Source organism: Anneissia japonica, unplaced genomic scaffold, assembly GCF_011630105.1.
Source record: "Anneissia japonica isolate Jap-2015-1 unplaced genomic scaffold, ASM1163010v1 scaffold288036_len564833_cov171, whole genome shotgun sequence".
Lineage (NCBI taxonomy): Eukaryota > Metazoa > Echinodermata > Crinoidea > Comatulida > Comatulidae > Anneissia > Anneissia japonica.
Genome location: NW_022706414.1, coordinates 289,085 through 303,192, shown reverse-complemented (window position 1 = coordinate 303,192; position 14,108 = coordinate 289,085). Strand labels below are relative to the sequence as shown.

Genomic DNA, 14,108 nt, shown 5'->3' with positions numbered 1-14,108 from the left:
GTGTGTGTGTTAAAATGAAGTATGAACTAGAGTGCATACCCAACAAACCTCAGCCCCATGGATGGGGCTTAGGTGAGAAAATTTTGAAAAAATATTGCAACTCTCAAGATTCTCGATACCTGGGCAATTGTACAGCCGCTACCCTTAATGGCCAGACACACCATTTAAAGTTAGGATGTTGAATTCACAACTACAACCTCAGCCCTACCATGGTGGGCTTGATGTAAACATTCTTTAAATATGGCATTTCAAGATTCCCAGAAATAGCAAAGCAGCGCAGCTACACCTATTCCAACCCAATGCAGGAGCAGACAGGATTTAAAGTGAGTGGAAGTGGACTAGATACTATACCCACCTCAGCTCCACCATGGTTAAAAATGGTTCCTTTGCCGGGAAATAGTACATTCATACTACAAAAATGAATGTTCTTCGCTTTAGGGGTATAAATTTTGATTGAAAGTAATCATGGCTTTGTGTGGTGATGACAACTTGGTCCACTCCCACCCAAAATTATACGCATTTATATACTTCTAAACGATTTAGAAAAAAATTGATTAACTACTAAAATTAAGGATGGTCAAAATATTTTAAATGTACGTAGGCCTAGGCAAATACAAAAACAAATGCATGGTGGATTTGTGTTTAAATATATATAACATGAATAATACAGTGTGATGCGAAAATTAATCATAAATTCATAGGTATCAGTATATATTTATTTAAAAAAGTAACAGAACGGAGAAAAAGTGGTCCAGCCAAAGCCGGTGCGGTTCTGATAGCGAAACAGTTCATTTTGTTTGAAGTGAGGTTTATAATGGATGCTGAAATGTGTAGAATACTAACAATAAAAATAGAACAGAAACGATCGTGTTGGTGATTGATATCGTTAGACCTTTATTTTAAGAGCTATTAATTAGAAAAAATGGAATGTTCATAAGAAGTTCAATATTTGAAAACATCATAAAAACTATAAAATCCCAACATCAATGCACCATCATCACCTTATCCCACACGTACAGAAAATTCCAATATTCAAATTTCTAAACGATCAATCTATTTAAAAATATCAACCAGATGATGACAAACATTGTCTAGAAAAATTTACAAGGAATCCTATTAGAAAATAGTATTTAAAGTGATAGACATTCTCTTCAACAACAAATCTCTGGAAAACGAAACATTTACAGGAAAATTTAAATAAAAACCCACCAATATATACAATCATACTGTACATACATACAATATATTCAATATATTCGTTTCCTGAATAACAATTGTTGTACATCCAATTTTAAATGTTGGCTGGGACCATATCAATTAATAATTAAAAATTAAAAAATATATCCTATTGTCCATTCTATCAACACACTATATAAACCCTCAAGTGAACAATCCTGATAAACAACATACCATTTAAGAGCCGGTGAAAAGTAAGATTTTTACAATATAATAAATAGAAATATGAATATCAAATATTTACAGTACAATGTAACACTTAAATTTTGTTTAAATATATATGGTTTTATAGGATATTATATTTTGGACCAGTGGCGGATCCAGGAATCCGATATAGAGGGGGCCCAGACAGGGACTTGCACAGCACAGATGGAAAGTCTATACCACCACAGGCCCACCATGGTTGGGGCTGAGGTAAGAAAATTTATGATTATGGCACCTTTAGATGGCCGGAATGGCACTCTTAGAATCAAAATTTAAGTAGAATTTCCCCCCACACTTGAATCCGCCACTGTGGACGGTTTCTAACAAGGATTGCTTCAAATTAATGCACATTGATAAGAAATTCAAATGAAATAAGAGATGCAAGAAAAAGACAAAAATCAGTCAAGTCATTATATAAACTCTATTTGATTTTCTTTTCTAGCATTATGTAACCTACAGTAAGAGTAAAATAATTTTTTAAAGAATAACCTTTTAGAAAAAAATGTTATGAAACCAAGCATAACAACACGTATCTAAATATTAATGAATGTGCCATGATATAACTAATGGATGGAGTAAATAATTATTTCCTCCAGGCTAAAGAAAACATTAGTCAAACAACAATAACAATTTAAAAAAAAAAACACCAAAAAAACTAAAATATCAATGGCTTTAAAAACAATAGATCTATTTAATTGTTAAATGTGTTTGCAGTCAAAGCAAAAATGAACAAAACTATTTTATCATATCATTAAGCCTAAAATTTAAAATACAGTAAGCTCTTACAAAAATGCTAAGATAAAAACTTTTAAAAAAATTTCAAATTTAATTTTTGTCTCATACATAGAAACAACCATTAATTCAAACATGACAATATTGTTTCAATGATTTTCGTATCACTATAGAAATTCAAACTTTATTGAACCAAGTTCATTAAAAATCTGTGCACCATGAAACTGGTACTGGTATTGGGTATTTATATTGCGCCTTTCCCTTGCCGTTATGAAGCGCAAGCCAATCCTCAACAATTCAGGAAAACAATGGCAGGCATAAAATTAGTCATTATTCTGGAACCTGAAGCATCACAACAATACAGTCACACAAACAACAAAGAAAAATAAACAGATTACAACAATAAAAACACAAAAGGAAAAAGCAGCAAAAAAGAGACTTAGGCAAACAAAGGGTATACTAGGTTTAAAAAAATTACCACAAACATTATAAATCCATTCTCATATCATTTGCATAATTAGTCTAGGAATGTGTTTACTGGAATGAATTTTAAAAAGTAAACTATCACAAAATTATAAATTGAGAAAATGAATGATGAATCATTGGCCTTTAATCAAGAATTAAAATATCAAAAGAAATTAATCAGTTGATTTTTAGTGTTAAAGCCCAATTTATGATTAACATCCTCAGCCATTCAAAGAATAGCCTTGAGTATATTAAGATACCATTTTTATAGCTATAGGCCTGCCCATAAAGTCTCAAATAAATAAGTACAAGTTAAAATTAAAAATGCAAAAATTGATAAAATGTACTTTGCTGTTGTAGGTCATGTTGAATTTAATGGGCATTTGCACAATGCTCACGTCCGCACTCTGAAACTTTCAAGACTATCAATTTGCCTTCGCATATCGTCAGCTTCTGCCAAAGTTTGGTCCAGCCAAACCTGCTGTTCATCGATTGCCGATTTTAGCGATGCAATTGCCACATCAAACTGCGCTTGAGTAAATGCTGCGGACGCATCATTTATACGCTGCTGGAGTGCGGGTAACGATGATGTGTCCACATGATTAATGTTCCCCACGTCATCTAATAGTTGTTCGATCATCCGCCGTGAAGTACTTGCAGCTGTGGATGCCGATTGAGCGTCTGTAGATGCTCGCGTAACGAGAGATTCTAAGTTACTTATAGTCGGGGTGAACATTTCACAGCTCTCTCCTGCTGGGGCCACTAATGTCGTGTTGATGGTCATCACACTTTCTGTGATGGTGTCAATATTGTTTAAAGTATTAGCCGTTGATGTTGCGATTGCATTTGCCCTCTCATTCACTGGAAATAAAGCCTAAGAAAAACAGAATACAATAATTAATATTGTTCTATGAATAATAATTTATATGTCACAATACAAATTTCTCTGAAGTCAGTAACAAAAAATTTGAGTTGTAAATATCAAAATAAAATAATTAACTGTGGAAAACTTTGTAACCTAACGGACACAACAATTTTTTAAAAAAATTCATACACTGATCCTCTGAAGGGGGCGTTTATTCGAATGAATATGGTAAATACTGTAGCATCCTTTTTGGTGAACAAAACAAAGTGACATGATTTTGTTAACTGATTTGAACAGCAGAAGAACACTCTTTATTTATTTGTTATAAACATTCATGCAAACAAACTAGAGTGCAAAACTGAATTGTGAAAATAATCTTGTGGATTTTACAACAATAAAAAATATAAATTTACTTTTTTTGATGATTGATTTCACCCCTAACATCAAGAAAACATATTTACACTTAATTTTATTGTCAAGATTTAAATACACGTTGGTATTAAAATTATAATTACCATAAACTCTTCCTCTGCCATGGCATAAGCTGTATCAGCATCTTCCTTCCCTTGTCTTGTGTCGGCTTCTATTGGTGCTAGTAGAATCTCAAGTTCTTGTGCTTTTTGTAAGTTAGCTCCACTGCTACTTTGAATTGCATCAGCAGATGTCAGTGCCTGGTCTGCAGTAGCTTGTGCCGCTATGAAAAAAAAAATTACATTTTACAAATGACAAATAAATAATAAGAAATACAATGCTAAGAACAAAAATATTAACAAAACAAATAAAAAAAAAATTATAGTAAAATGATGATGATGATGATAATAATAATAACAACTAACAATAAATGTAACAAATTCAAAAGTCTAGTGGTTTTGCCTTATAACCAAAGTCTTATGGAAAAAGTGTATAGGGTGTTCAAAAAACATGGTTTCTCAACAGCTTTGGAAACCTAATTGCACCTTCCGCAATATGCTATTGTATCTGAAGGACAAACTGACACCTCAGCAAAAAAAAGCTGACACTGTTTGGCATCCGCTAAGAACAAGAACAATAAAAGAGGTTGCAAAGTTTGAATTGAAACCCTTCACCTGTTCAGCTAGCCAATCATCTTTATCAAGACAATTCAAATCCTCTACACGTTTCCCACACAAATCATTCCACTGATTGGGAATGATCCAACATTATTGACAGAGAGTCGGACAAAACTGCTAGATGTCTTTAGGAGTCCATTTAGATTGGCAAGAGGGGAAAAAAACACACTCAATAAGAACGAGGGGGCTTAAAAACTCAATAACACCTTTTGATCTCACACCCTCTACAGTTATTTCTTTTAGCTACAAAAGCAGTAGGAAAAGATGGGTTGCCACTCTGATGAAACCACTAGTTTAGTGGTAACGTTCTACTTTCATATTTGAAATTTGAAAAAAGAATCAACATTAATATTTTATTGAATTTTTTCAAATAATAATAATAATAATAATAATAATAATAATAATAATAATAATACTGTAATAATAATAATAATAATAACAATAATAAATATAAGTCAACATTGTAAGATCTGCTTCAGAGTTTTCAAACTGATTGATTGCTAAACCAGGAGAGTCTACACCTGCTTCAGCCCCGACAAAGGTCAGTTTCAAGTGATTGTAAAACTAGGAGTGTCTACACCCATGTAATGTACCCTATGGTCAGATATGGTACTTTCAGCATTACAATAATTATTTTCAATGGCTTTTACCTCCAACTTGTCTATCAAATGCGTTTACAACTTCTAGCATTTCCTCTGCAGCTGCAAATGTTTCCATGGATAGTTGCAACGATGCTGTCACACTGTTATTGGCGGCAATAACACGATTATAACGTGAATTCACGTTACTGATTGTACTATTCACATCAGTGATGAGGCTGTCCGTGTCGGAGCCAGCCTCTGCTACGGCTTGAGTGGTTGAAGTTGATGATGCTACTTTGTTTAAAACCTAAATAAATACAAACAATTGTTAGATTTTTATCAGCAATTTAATCAGAAAAAAACAAATATACATTGAAATGGATTCAAATACCAAGTTGGTAATGCAGTTGATAGTTGATTTATTCCCCTGAAGATGATTGAATTATATCGAAACGTTGAGGCATTCTCAACAAACAACAGTTCTTTTCAGAACTATCTACGTGGTGTACCGCAACCATTAAATATATTATTACTTCGTAATGCAAACCTTCAAACCAGGGAGGTATAAAAATAACATTTTGATTTAGTTCAATTTTTAGATTTCCAGTCTCTTTGTTTTTTTATGTGGATTTCCTGTTTTTCTATTTTTGGGGTGTTATGAAACAATGAAAAGAAATGATGAAATCTTTCAGCTATGTCTACATAACTGAAGCTGGGCACTCAATGTACACGATGGTCGTCGGCCGATGCGATTCTATGATGAACGTATAGCGATGATGCGTGCGCAACGGATTGTTTTTAATAACAATCCGTTCAGACTGCTACCAACAATCAGAAGACAGCGTTGCTTTGTCTATCACTTATAGGGAGATGAGTTGGATTCGTCATGCGACAGTCATACAATCGCCGTACAAACACAGTGATTGCACGGATTTGGGCAACCCCCTTCCTTCTCCTGATATACTACACAATAATATGATGATTTATGTCATTTTGAGATCATCATTTTATCTTTTTCATAAGAGTACACGTCTACTCGTCAATTCCCTCCCCACCCAAAGCATATGTTTTGTAGGACTCTTGCAAAAAATGATGAAAATAATGGATGGTCGGTAAGTGAATACAGAAATTTGCATACCACTTCCGTAACTGACTCGGCTTGCATTCCCTTTGAGATGGCGGATAGTGCTAGTGAATTCACATCATTTTCAGCATTACTGTTTGGAGTTGTTGCCATCACACTCTTCTCTCTCGCAAGCAAGTCAGTTTCTGTTACTCTCGTCTGCACTGTTTCTACACGCACTTGTGTGTTCATACCGAAATCCTCGACCTCACTGGCGGTGGTCAGGAGCATAGCAGTCCTTGAGGTGGTGTTGTCGTGAATAGCTTGTGATCCCTGGACAATCTGTGGGTCAAATTAATAAAAAGTGGTCAGTACAGCCTTGACATTTTAATAAAGGGAAATCCCCTACTCATTTGTGAAGTGTGTATACTGTGTTCTTTAATATGCACATCATGGGCCATATTACATACGGAACAACAGCTTAAACATCTCTTCTGACAGAAAGTGAGGTTTTTATGCTTGCATTTCAGCCATTAAGCTAAAACACAAGGAGAGCAATGGTGGAATTGAACCGGGTTCCAATGGTTAACATTTGATCTCCATAGTTTAGGGCACACAGAGTGGCTACACCAGTTTAGCCAACTAAGCTAAGCTGCTCTCTACAATGTGTGAGGGTGCAGACTACTGTACCTCAGCCCCACCATGGAGTTTGTTTGTCTTAGCAGCTCTAAGTTGCCAAAAATAGTACTTTCAAATTTCATTCTCTGTGATTTAACCGACGACTCACATTAAGTGTCGCCTCTGAGATTTCATTATTGTTCTCAACTATAAGTCGAAGGTCAGCTGTCTCTTTCTGAATTCTCCTGGTTTGAATGGTCGTTTCAGCGACTAAAGTGTAGAACAGGTCCTGCATGTCCTCCAGACTTTCCCTCAACTGCGCAAGGACTAAGTGCCTCTCATCAAATGTGCCTATGTTGTAAGAAAAGGACATAATTTAGCTGGTGAAGATGCAAAAATAATAATATAGGGATTTATACAGCGCCTTTTGGCAAGGAATACAAGGCACTGGCGATTGTTTTACAATCCCTGTTAACTGATTCATTTTAAGCAAACTAGAACAAAGGGCCACCGCCTCAACTCAGCAGGGAGTAGTCCCAATTTAATGCCGATACAGACTAATACATTCAATACCTCATCATCCTACCTTGTACCCATTTATACTCCTATGTGGAGAGGCAAACGTAGGTAAAGTTCCTTGCCCAAGGACTCAAGCGAAATTCACAGTGAAGGTTTGAAGGAAATTGAAAGCTGCACATTGTGTTACTGATTCTGTATCCAAATGACTTTGTAATATGTAGCGTCTATTCATATTTGACTTTTAATTTCTTCAATTTTAATTTTAATTTTATCAAAATATCTTAGCTTTAAAGTTTATACAGTATATTACAGTATTTCCTTTTCATATTAATTCTAATTTAACACAGCACACCTACCCTTCATATAAAGGCTTGGTAGGCATAATTTATTAGCTGAAAACTTTCAGTGAAAACTGAAAGTAAGTTTATGTTGTGGTCAGCAGTGTCAGGGCATTGGAATGTACAAGCAAATGGAGTGACCAGTCTAAGACTCTCATTGGTCGAAAAACCCAACACACTGCTGAGGTTACATCCCAGTATTTCAGTTAATAGTATAGTGGTTTTCATTTTCTCAAAGGACAAACATTATTTTTATACTCTCTCCGAAACAAGTGTTTTTATACTTTCAACTTTGTATTTTTCACTTGATTGCTTGATTTAATAAATTACAGTTAAACACAAAATTGGCTGTTTAGTCTTGTGTCGTCTATACACATTCAACATCCAAAAATACATGGAAAATGTACTACAGTACTTTAACTTAATTTATCACCATTAAAGTATGACAAAAATATGCAATTGTCAAAGTAATTTATAGTGATAGTTTGAGGTTAAATGTTCACTGGTGATGATAGATAGTATATTTCATGGGTAAATACCAATAAAAACAGCATTGTTTGGTCAACAGGTTTTTGTGCTCAATGGGTCAATTTCCATCTGATTATACAGTACAGTAATTGAATGGTACTGACTGGTACAGGAGTTGCGACATTTACTTAATTTTATGATGATCTTCTGAACTTTAAACACCCAATTAACTTGATATATCACACAGCTATATACAAAATTAATATAAATTAAAAAGCAAACCAAAAAATTTAACAAATAATAGTATGAAAATTAAGCCTTTGCCGTTCTATATATAGCCACATATGGCATATAACTTAATGTTTTCGTAAAAGTTGGTTTGCAGACTTCGAACCTGCAAGGACAACATTTGCAAAGCAAGATTATATGTACATAAAAAATAACAGTATTAATTTATTACCATTTTCCAATATTTGATATGTTTTTTGTAAATTAAGTTCAAAAGCTGCTATTGCCACAAAACCAGCAGTAGTATTGGCCTCGGTAGCCACTGCACTTGCATTGGCTATTGGTACCGACGCTGCAGCAGCATCTAGCGTTGCCATCAGCTCATACATAGTTGCATTCAACTCATCTAGGTCCATACCAATGTCTTGACCTTCATTTATCACATTTATCGACTGGAATGAGACAAAAAATGTTTAATTACTTCTTTAAAGTCAGGCTCCGGAGGAGAAAACATTTTTGATATGTTGTAGAACTGATTTTTCTAAGACACAAAAATGGTGTTTGTCAAAAAACTCGGAAACAGTTACTGAGATACAGATTGGTGGAAAAAATGGTGGTTATGTCCCTACTGGACGATTTAAAAATGTCTTTAATATGGTTATTAAAGTAAAACATTGTCCCAACAGAAAAAAAAAAAAAAATTGTTAAGACATGCAATCACTGGACGCAAAGTTCCCGGAACGTTGACCTTAGCGGCGAGTGTGTAAAAGCACAAATCAAAGTCGGAAGTGGAACCTTGGTTATGAATTGCTTGAATATTATTTTAAAATTCTTTCTAAAGGTTTCAACACCTCCACATTACTATCCCTCTAGAAGTCATTTTCAAACACACATTATATCATCAATACTCACATCAACAACAAGCTGTAACATCTGATTATATGTAGCTTGTAGTCTCTCAGAGAATGGACCAATCACGGACGAGTTGTCCTGTGATATCAAATATTCAGTACGAATGGTAGCATTCTGGCTTTCGGAGACTAGCGTGAAGTAATGGTCCCTGATGAGATCGTAACAAGTAGGACAAGCTAGGATAGAAACAGATAAAAGTTAGGCTCTTGAGCCATTGGCCAGGTATGCAAATGAAAATCTCATTATGATTTATGAGGTAGCACTTACGCACACAGGCAGCTGCAAAATTGTAGAAATTATATGTGCACCTATCGCATTTTAGGCCACCATAGTTACCAGTGCAGGGACACTGTCCGTCATCATTCTGACAGGAAGTGATCCCACCAGTTCCAGTCACATTGCAGGCACAGTCTGAAAAGAAACCAATACATAATTTGTTTAATGCCGGTCCAAAATTCAGACTTCATTTTCAATGCTCTGAACAAAACTTAACTGTTCCTACCTACTGATCTTATGATGTCAAATGACAATCCTTTATACAAGGTATGCATATACACAAGAAGCTCTATGAAATTAAACTTTGATGAGGTTTAGGGAACAGTGGATGGACCATGGAGGAATAAAATAATGGTTGGCAAGCATCTCCCCGGCATTCGACGCAGACATTGGTTGGTGTTAAGTGGCTGATCAGGGAATTCAAAACAGAGAGAGGGTACATCTACAGGGCCCAGGAAGAGACTTTCCCAAAATAAATTTGATTATGACCTCTCTAGATGGCCGGAAATGGCACTCTCAGCCTAAAATTTGAATGTAATTTCCTTTTTTTTTTGCTTTTCCTTAATAATTTTGAATAATTTGGGCCTCACTTCATTTATTTATTCGACCAACATTTACCATGATAATAGGATACAATATTAAAAAAAAAATTGAAATGCTGGACAGAGCTAGTTTAAAGTACACTGCTATAATTCAAATGAGCCAGCTATCCAATAAAATAATCTTTAATCCGCCACTGGTGTTAGCAGACAAGAATGATGCAGAATATGAAAAACTAAATGCTATTTAAATTTGTTTAAATAGTAATTATATATGTTTGAGCATGGAGGTATAATGCACTACAAAAGATAGCTATTTATAAACTGTTCTTTATTGTCCCTGAACATTTTAATTGAGTTTCTCAAATCGTCATAAGAAGAATAATATAAGATTCTAATTAATATATGTGATGATACAGGCTTATTTTATACACCATTTCCAACAAATTTGAAAAGAAATTTTCAGAGAACCTGGCAACTACCACTGGGGGACATCCATATTTATCTGTGGATGGTGCACAATTTCTTTCTAGTTGTCGCCTGGTCTTTGAAAACAAAATGCCAAAACAAAAACAAGAAGAAAAAAGAAAATAGGGGACCATGAAGCCTGCAGTGTTTTACGTTGTTTAGTTACTGTCCCCCAGTAAAAAGCTGCGTGTGTTTAGACGTTAGTAGTGCTGTTTCAAATACACCTGATAAAATGGTGTATAAATGGAGAAAAAAATGTTGAATTGTACGTACATGGTACAAGTATAGAAATCAATCTGTTTGACACAGAAATTACATTTGAGAACATAACATGTGTATACCTGCACACGCTCCTTCAAACAGCGTAGTTCCAAATCCGTAGTGGTCGGTAATACACTCCGCACATGCAGGCACAAGTACATTCTCAGCACATTCCTGACAGTTATCGCCTGCTGTACCAAGTTGGCATGCTGTACAGATCCCAGTGAGGGCATCGCAGTCGGTGGATCGGTCATTGCATTCGCAAGGTACACATGTGTGATATGGGTCAGCTCCTACGAGTGCAACAGCCGTTAGGTTCTCTCGCCGATTAAGCTGTGAACATGTTTCGCAAGACAAACCTAAAGATTGGATGAATAAATATGATAATGATGTATTGTTTAGTGTCACTCAATACATTAAATTTAATTTACAGTATCAATTAAGAAATTCATACGTACAGAGCACAGCATAATCAAAGCAGTGCAGCCCGTCTCTGTGACTCAGGGGTGTAAGCTGGTGCCGACCTTGGGGGAGAGGGGGTTAGGGTGCTAAAAATTGAGAATGCTGAACTAAATTCCATTCAAATGAAAAATTTAAGGGTCATTTTCAGTATATTGACCCACTTAGGGAACTAATTTGCCGCCATGATGGGGGGGGGGAGAGGTCCTGCACCCCCTTAGGTGGGGGGAGGTCCTGCACCCCCTTATTATACGCTCATGCGGAGACACCACTTTAACTAGTAAGCTATTAATTGCTCAATCAAAAGCAAATCTGTGTACGAGGTAAATTTTGTACAAAGCCCCTTATTCTTTTTCTGTAAAAGTCAGTCCTACAAAACTTTGATCCGATTAAAGTAGTAATGTAATCTTATATTCCTTTATTCTTTAATAAATCTCAATAAATTAATAAGGATTACAAACAATTTTACAATTAGATAAAGTTCACATACCACCAGTTAATGTAGCTTGATCACATACACATTCTTCGACGTATGTTACAGCACTGCCTCCGCCCCCATCAACCAATGGTTCTGCGGTTTCCATAGCAAAGTGATAGAGGGTGCTCACTGTGGTAGGGCCAAATGTTACTCGAATCTGGATGCTTGTCAGCTGAGCTAATATTGCTGTAGATGAAAATAGATAATTAAAAATATCTTTAAAACATGTCAGTCTTTGAACGACAACAAAGGAACGAGGACAATGCCTGCGGGTGTGGGTGCAGTCATGTACTGGGATGGTCTGACAGTTCTATATTTTGTCATAGGGGTGTTCTTAAATAGTCGGTTTATCCAGGTAAGTATTCACAAAATGGTTTTTTTTCCACAATTTTACTCAAGAAAATAAATAGACTGCAATATTATGTGGATAGATTATTCTTAAACCCAGGGATTGTCATCTCGATAACTTCCACTACCTCTTTATAATAGATACTATTGAAAGGGGTCTCAAGTTGGAAGAAGCCAATTCTGGGAGATCTGTTTGAATGAGCTTCCGGGAGATCTGTTTGACTGAGCTTCTGGGAGATCTGTTTGAACGAGCTTCCGGGAGATCTGTTTGAACGAGCTTCCAGGAGATCTATTTAAATGAGCTTCCGGGAGATCTGTTTGAATGAGCTTCCGGGAGATGTTTGAATGAGCTTCCAGGAGATCTGTTTGGATGAGCTTCCGGGAGATCTGTTTGAATGAGCTTCTGGGAGATCTGTTTGAATGAGCTTCCGGGAGATCTGTTTATATGAGCTTCCGGGAGATCTGTTTGAATGAGCTTCTGGGAGATCTGTTTGAATGAGCTTCTGGGAGATCTGTTTGAATGAGCTTCCGTGAGATCTGTTTGAATGAGCTTTCTTAGGAAATCTAATTTTATTTTGCTGTGCATGGTAATAAATACCCATCGGCACTGACTTCCAGGAGACAATTGATAATACAGTTAGTAAAACATGCAAGTTTCGTGAATTTGCTTGAGAATGGGTTATTTTCCGGGACATTCTTTTGAGAGTATGGGAAGCATTGCAATTTCAGGAAAATGCCCTTGACTTAAGGGAGACTTGGGACCCCTATATTTAGGGCATTAGTCTTCATTTGATTGTCTTTCATCACTTTACCAATTGTTGCATTATGATTAATAAAAGTCAATTGTATGTGAAAAATAAAGACAACACAATGCAATTTAGCTAAATTTGCCAGAACAATTAGCTTAACCCTTGACACCTCTAGCAGAACCTATGCAACATAAACAAAATTTTACTTGAATTATATTGTCAATAAATTTGAAATTAATATTGATCACAATAAAGAATAAATAAGAATAGCAATAAAAATTAAAAATGATTAAAAAAATTATTTTAATTATAATACCGAGACTAATTAGGAGTTGGCAAGTGGATATCAAAGAAAAAAGTGCCTCTGAAATATACAGTAGCTAAATTACCTTGAAATTCAGTTGTAGTGGGATGTGAGCTCCCATCAAACGTCCATTTGTCTTCTCGTAGGACAGCCACAAACTCTGTGCGGGTTTCAGATGGAATGAATGGCTCATCTATGTAATATAGTGGGTAGTTTTCAGGCCCACCTTGAAGCACTAGAAAGCGGTTGTCTATTTCTTCTGCAGGAGGCCCAAGATCTAGCATCATTGAGTAAGTGATCCTATTACTGTAGGAGCTAAGCTGGAAGCCAGTGTATTTTGAAGGTGCTATGAGGTAGACATAAGTGTTCTGAGCTAGGCCCGGAGGGTGTGAGATGCGCAGCCCATCAAGGTCAGGATTCAATGCAGTTGAATCACTAGCCACCCAACCATCCAGGCTGTAATCATAAGAAAATTGTTGACGTTAATAATAAAGTTGTACATATACCTGTCTCTTATACACATCTAGATGTGTATAAGAGACAGGTTAATGTAGCTTGATCACATACACATTCTTCGACGTATGTTACAGCACTGCCTCCGCCCCCATCAACCAATGGTTCTGCGGTTTCCATAGCAAAGTCATAGAGGGTGCTCACTGTGGTAGGGCCAAATGTTACTCGAATCTGGATGCTTGTCAGCTGAGCTAATATTTCTGTAGATGAAAATAGATAATTAAAAATATCTTTAAAAATGTCAGTCTTTGAACGACGACAAAGGAACGAGGACAATGCCTGCGGGTGTGGGTGCAGTCATGTACTGGGATGGTCTGACAGTTCTATATTTTGTCATAGGGGTGTTCTTAAATAGTCGGTTTATCCAGGTAAGTATTCACAAAATGGTTTTTTTTC

The 14,108-nt window shown here is 35.9% G+C and overlaps 1 protein-coding gene across 2 annotated transcripts in view; it reads right to left on the bottom strand.

The window, feature by feature from the left end:
• Positions 1-868: 868 nt before the first annotated feature.
• Positions 869-14,108, bottom strand: part of LOC117106121 (laminin subunit beta-1-like) — a 37,638-nt gene continuing 24,398 nt past the window's right edge. For both annotated transcript variants that reach the window (XM_033247468.1, XM_033247469.1), the window contains exons 14-24: positions 13,285-13,655; positions 11,811-11,984; positions 10,942-11,220; positions 9,585-9,728; positions 9,318-9,493; positions 8,638-8,857; positions 7,022-7,203; positions 6,310-6,576; positions 5,241-5,478; positions 4,018-4,196; positions 869-3,511 (exon numbers count right to left, since the gene is read on the bottom strand). In XM_033247468.1, coding sequence (XP_033103359.1) covers positions 3,032-3,511; positions 4,018-4,196; positions 5,241-5,478; positions 6,310-6,576; positions 7,022-7,203; positions 8,638-8,857; positions 9,318-9,493; positions 9,585-9,728; positions 10,942-11,220; positions 11,811-11,984; positions 13,285-13,655 — 2,710 coding nt within the window. In that variant the 3' untranslated portion in view covers positions 869-3,031. The remainder of the gene's footprint in view (positions 3,512-4,017; positions 4,197-5,240; positions 5,479-6,309; positions 6,577-7,021; positions 7,204-8,637; positions 8,858-9,317; positions 9,494-9,584; positions 9,729-10,941; positions 11,221-11,810; positions 11,985-13,284; positions 13,656-14,108) is intronic.